Raw genomic sequence first — 6,000 nt, 5'->3', positions numbered from 1 at the left:
GTTGAAGCACTTTCTAAAGGCAATGGATAAAAATGTAAAAGCATTCATGCATCTCATCGATAAATTTCCAATTTTAAGTGAAGCAAAGATAAAAGGAGTCGTCTTTATTGGACCTCAGATTCGTAAGCTTCTTCAAGATGAGGAATTTCTTCATTTGTTGTAGGACAAGGAGGAGAAGTGAACGACGAGCACAGTGAGAGATTTAACCAAGATATTGTGGCTATGGAGAAAAGATATCAAGGAAAAATGAATGCATCAATCCTTGCAGATTACTGCTGCACAATTGTAAGAGATGAGCCGATGCAGGAGTACAAGAAACAAGCAAAAAAGAGCTGTCATTGAATGAGGACTAATTTTTGTAGAGCAATTTCTGCAACTGTTTATAATTCGCAATAGTGTTTAGACATGTTTTAGTTATCCAAATTGTTGCTAAGTTTCCTCTAAATAAATATCAGAAAACTGTCATAAAATATTCAGCATCTGTATATTTACAAAAAATAATATTTCAAAGTACTGATACTTTTATGCATTAATAATATATAACGCATAAAAGTAAAAATAAATAAGCAGCAACAAAAGGAAAACTCTTTGATATAGAAACAAGAGACAACTAAAATTTTTTATCATGCAATTTGAATTCAGGAAGTGAAAATCATTAAGAAAGGGCTCATTTCATAACTGAACCTGACAATTTTTGAAAATATGTAAAACAGTGTTACATGATCTCAAAGGTCTTTAAGCTAGTCAGGTGGAAGGTTCTTCAGCTGCTCACTAAGGATGTGCAGCCTCTGTGCAGGTCCCGGTACCTTACTTTCCTGCTCTGCACCAATCAGTTAGATAACTGTGGGGCCGGACGAGAGAGCAGTTCTCTCACTGATCAGAAAGGACATTGTCTCATTGTTCTCAGTCATAGGAAGCTACCTCCAGTCTATAGGACGCACTCATTTATTAGCAAGTTTTTTTCTTGCTAAAAGTGTGTCTTTCCAAGTAAAACTTTTTCCACATTAAGAATATAAAAAAGGCTTCTCTCCTTTGTGACTTCTCTGATGTCTATCAAGATGCGCTTTCTGGTTAAAACATTTCCCACATACTGAACATGAAAAAGGCTTCTCCCCTGTGTGAATTCTCTGATGTTTGATAAGACTTGACTTCTCTGTAAAACATTTCCCACATTCTGAACATGAAAAAGGCTTATCCCCTGTGTGAGTTCTCTGGTGACTAAAAAGATTTGATGTAGTCGCAAAACATTTCCCACATTCTGAACATGAGAAAGGTTTCTCTCCTGTGTGAGTTCTTTGATGTGTAACAAGAATTGATTTCTGGTTAAAAGATTTCCCACATTCTGAACAGGATAAAGGCATTTTCCCTGTGTGAGTTCTCTGGTGTATAACAAGTCTCCACTTCCGGCTAAAACATTTTTCACATTCTGAACATGAAAAAGGCTTCTCCCCTTTGTGAGTTCTCTGATGTATAACAAGAGTTGATTTCTGTGTAAAACATTTTCCACATTCTGAACAGGAAAAAGGCTTTTCGCCTGTGTGAGTTCGCTGGTGCTTAACCACATCTGATTTCTGGTTAAAACATTTCCCACATTCTGAACATGAAAAAGGCTTTTCCCCCGTGTGAGTTCTCTGGTGCTTAACAAAATTTGATCTCTGGTTAAAACATTTCCCACATTCTGAACATGAAAAAGGCATCTTCCCTGTGTGAGTTCTCTGGTGTAGAACAAGACTCCATTTCCAGTTAAAACATTTCGCACATTTTGAACATGAAAAAGGCTTCTCCCCTGTGTGAGTTCTCTGGTGACTAACAAGATTTGATTTCTGGTTAAAACATTTCCCACATTCTGAACATGAAAAAAGCTTCTCCCCTGTGTGAGTTCTTTGGTGTGTAACAAGTCTCCATTTCCGGTTAAAACATTTCCCACATTCTGAACATGAAAAAGGCTTCTCCCCTGTGTGAGTTCTCTGGTGTATAACAAGTCTCCATTTCCGGTTAAAACATTTCCCACATTCTGAACATGAAAAAGGCTTCTCCCCTGTGTGAGTTCTCTGATGTATAACAAGATGTGATTTCTGTGTAAAACATTTTCCACATTCTGAACAGGAAAAAGGCTTTTCCCCTGTGTGAGTTCTCTGGTGCTTAACAAAATTTGATTTCTGGTTAAAACATTTCCCACATTCTGAACATGAAAAAGGCATCTTCCCTGTGTGAGTTCTCTGGTGTAGAACAAGACTCCATTTCCAGTTAAAAAATTTTGCACATTTTGAACATGAAAAAGGCTTCTCCCCTGTGTGAGTTCTCTGGTGACTAACAAGATTTGATTTCTGGTTAAAACATTTCCTACACTTGAAACAAGAAAATATTTTCTCTGCTGTGTGAATTTTTTGATGTTTAAGAAAAGATTTTTCGAGGAGAAAGCTATTTCCATATTCTGACAGTGAAAATGGCTTCTTAGCTTTAGGAGTAGTTCGTTTTTTAATGCTTATTTTGTGACTTTGATTTTCCTTAGTAGTCTGTAATGAATCAAAAGTTAGGACCTGTTTCAAAGGATGAGACAGATCTTTGCTGTGAAGGGATGATGGTATATCTGGAGTAATGGGATTCACTTCAATTATATCCTGTGGGATATCAAGATCATCTGATTTGAAAATTGAGGATGTCAGCTGTCCCTCTGATCTCCTGGCACAGTCATCTGCTAAGTAAAAAAAAAATATTATTTTTGAATAAAATATTCTTGAAATTTATATTTTTGAACATTTTTACTTAAAGTATCGGTAGGAATGGCAAGTTATATAAAAATAATGAATATTCACCAAGACAATGACAGTGCACAGTCTAATAGAAAACCTCATAGCATGAACCAGTAGAGCGTGGTTTTCAACTGTTTGTTCATTCTGCCTCCCAAATATGGAATAAAAATCCAAACAATGATATGTAGACAAAAATGATACCAATAAAACCTTCTATTCATCTCACAAAAAGCAAGCCCTCACTCAGGTCCATCATCTTTCAATGGAAAAACAAAAGGTTTCCACATCATTAGTGGCTCTTAGGCTCTTGAAAAGCAACATGGCTTCCATGAACCAACCCAGAAAAATCTGCTCTTCCAAAGTCAAATAAGCTCCTTACTTAACCCAAACAGAAAGCACCACACCCTACTAAATCTCAAAGCATATTACCGGAAGCTCTTAGATACAGCCTTGTTCTCCTCTGGTTCAGTCCTCTGTACTCAGCTTTCGGCTTGTGTATTTTGTTTTTTCTTGTGATCCCAGACCGTTTACCGACTACTCTTGTGTCTTCTGATTTTGTATCTTCTCTACCCTCCTGGTTCTGACTCAGCTACCTGACAATTCTTCTTGTCATCAAACTCCACAGAACAGCAGGCAACACCGTAGTCCAAGCCTAGGGGCCTCGGTGTAAGTCCTGAACCAAGTAGAGGGATTAAAGGATGATGGGCAAAACTTTGACTATAGGTGTCAGGAATATTATAAAATATTAATATCAGGAAAATGTCCCTCCATCTGCGTGACACACATGTTCAACCCCCTCCCTTATTCCCTTTCCGCTCAGCACAAAAGCCCCAATTAATGCACGACTGATAAATAGTTATTCACACACGGCCAGGGAAGAAGTGTGAAAACTTCGTTAGGAAGCAGGCCTCTTGTCCCTGAAAGACGCAGGAGGTACTTAAAATGCAGATTTCCCTAATTTGTGTGTAACTGTGAAGGGTCTTCCCCGAGCTTCAAAGGGGAATTTGCAGACTCACTGACTCCGATATTAGTTATGAAATAATATGAGCTCCATAGGTCCGACAATAACGAGACCCAAATGGGTAGTGACCAAAACAGCCCCAGAATATGCAGGTATTTTTCCATGGCTGTAATCACAATCAGGGAGCTGCAGCGCAAAAACACCCGAATAGTAGACTGCAGCTCTGGGATACGTGATATCAAAAGAAAGATAAAATCATGAGGGAAAATATGGCGTATGTTGAGAGCTTCTGCGATTAACGGGTGATGAGTTATCGCAAAAGTCAGCATTTCTAATAAAAATCTACAGGCTGAAGACCGGCCCACATGATGTCACCGCAAGGGGCGTGTGGCCAGGTCTCTCCTTAGGTATAAAGTAATCTAGGGGGAAGACAGAAGCACTCATTGCTGGGGGGAATACGAATTATACGCAAAGGGTCCTGTTCAATAACAGCAATCTGGAGAACCTCCCCTCCCACTATACTGAATCGTCTCCGTGATCGTGTAGTGTAAGTAATTTTCACTCTTTATCTTGTTTTATTTTATGTATCTGCTTATGTATTTTAATGCCCCCTTTGTAACATCCTTATGTATATATTTTTCCTAAACACTGCCTCCCTTTTGGATCAAATATAAAATTTAATAGTTCTGTTTCTTTTGTTCTGTAATCGTTCTCCTCCCTGAAGCCATAAACGCTACCAGGTTGGTTCCTGACCCGATACAAGTCCATTGACACCGGGCTGTATCAAACCAGAACTGGTGGCAGCATACCATCTGGGGGATTTGAGGAAGGCTGGCAGTGACGGTCGGAGGTGTGGATATATATTACTGGCGCAGCCAGCGAAATATATATATACCGCCCTCACTGCAGAGGGCTTCAAATACCCAGTGGGCTACAGGACAGCTTCTCCGGCGACCACTCGCTCTAAGTGCAGTACCTTGACTGACCTGAGAGGCGAGGGGGCGCCAGAGAGTTGTGCCTGTATTGTGGCGTCACGGATTGGTGACGTGTAAGGGATAACACCCCACAGTGTCTTCCCCCGCTGGTGGCGGCTTCCTGGCACTACTTACTCTAGGTGCAGTACCTTGACTGACCTGAGAGGTCAGAGGGCGCCAGAGAGCGGCACCCACCGGCCGGCAAGTTTTCCTGACAATAGGCAATAACACATCTATTGAAAAAAAAAAAGAGTAACTAGTGGTGAAACCTCTCTCGGGTAATTGGAGTATGTGTCTCACTAATTACTTACCGGTAATGTGATTTTCCTGAGCCCATGACAGCCCCACAACGAGAGAGGGAATCCACCCTTCAAGGACAGGAAACCTACAGAATAAAAGGGCGGCATGTCTCCACCATCTCAGTTGTTTACAGAGTATGAGAGGACACTACTTAATAGTTATATACCCCATGATTTTTCCTCCTACACACCGCGTGAATCAAACACCACGAAGGAAATGAAGTGATCATCCTCTACCAGTGACGAAAGGGAATATAAGGATGCGGTCATAGGCTCAGGAAAAACAAATTACCAGTAAGTAATTTAGTGTTATCCTATCACCCATGACAGCACCACAACGAGAGATTTACAGAGAAACTTTAACGTTAGGGTGGGACCACAGCCTGTAGAACCCTTTTCCTAAAGGAAAGGACAGCAGAAGATTCCAGATCAAGCCTATAGTGTCTTTAGAAGGTGCAAGGTGAAGACTGAATCACAACCTTACATATTGCTTGATGGGGACATCCGGTGCACAATTTCCTGATTTCTTTGGAAATTGGAAGCCATCTTGGGAAGATAGGCTGGTTCCAGAACCAGCCTATATTCTAGGATCTGTATAAATAGAGGATTAACCGACAAAAGCTTGAATGTCACTAACTTACCATGCTCAAGTCAGAGCCACCGGGATAATAGTCTTTAATGTGAAGACCTTGAATCCATGTGTTCAAGCGAAGGCTTGTTAGAGCCGTAAGCACTGGATTCAGATCCCAGAGTGCCATCTTTGGACTGGAAATGGGCCTAGATCCAAAGCTCACTTTCAAATTCCATACTTCATTGAAGGTTGGACACTGTTTCAGCTGTATACAGCTCAAAATGTCCACTTTTAATTCTCTTCCCCTTTATATGAGGTGCTGTTAAAGATAAAAGGTGAGACTTCGCCATCCGAACTGATTAGACAGTGTCATTAGAGATCTTGGCCGAGTTCCTCTATACTGGTTTATGTAAGCTAAAGCTCCTCTGTTGTATGACAAGAT

General features: G+C 40.4%; 1 protein-coding gene across 1 annotated transcript in view; it reads right to left on the bottom strand.

The window, feature by feature from the left end:
• Window positions 1-227: 227 nt before the first annotated feature.
• Window positions 228-6,000, bottom strand: part of LOC141218920 (uncharacterized) — a 46,791-nt gene continuing 41,018 nt past the window's right edge. Inside the window, exon 7 of the mRNA XM_073665974.1 lies at window positions 228-2,698. Within this exon, the coding sequence (XP_073522075.1) occupies window positions 1,005-2,698 (1,694 nt within the window). The 3' untranslated portion in view covers window positions 228-1,004. The remainder of the gene's footprint in view (window positions 2,699-6,000) is intronic.

Source organism: Phyllobates terribilis, unplaced genomic scaffold, assembly GCF_046119375.1.
Source record: "Phyllobates terribilis strain yellow unplaced genomic scaffold, ASM4611937v1 Scaffold_251__1_contigs__length_2838608, whole genome shotgun sequence".
NCBI lineage: Eukaryota > Metazoa > Chordata > Amphibia > Anura > Dendrobatidae > Phyllobates > Phyllobates terribilis.
Note: the sequence above shows the minus strand (reverse complement) of the source record. Positions and strands in the feature narration are given on the sequence as shown.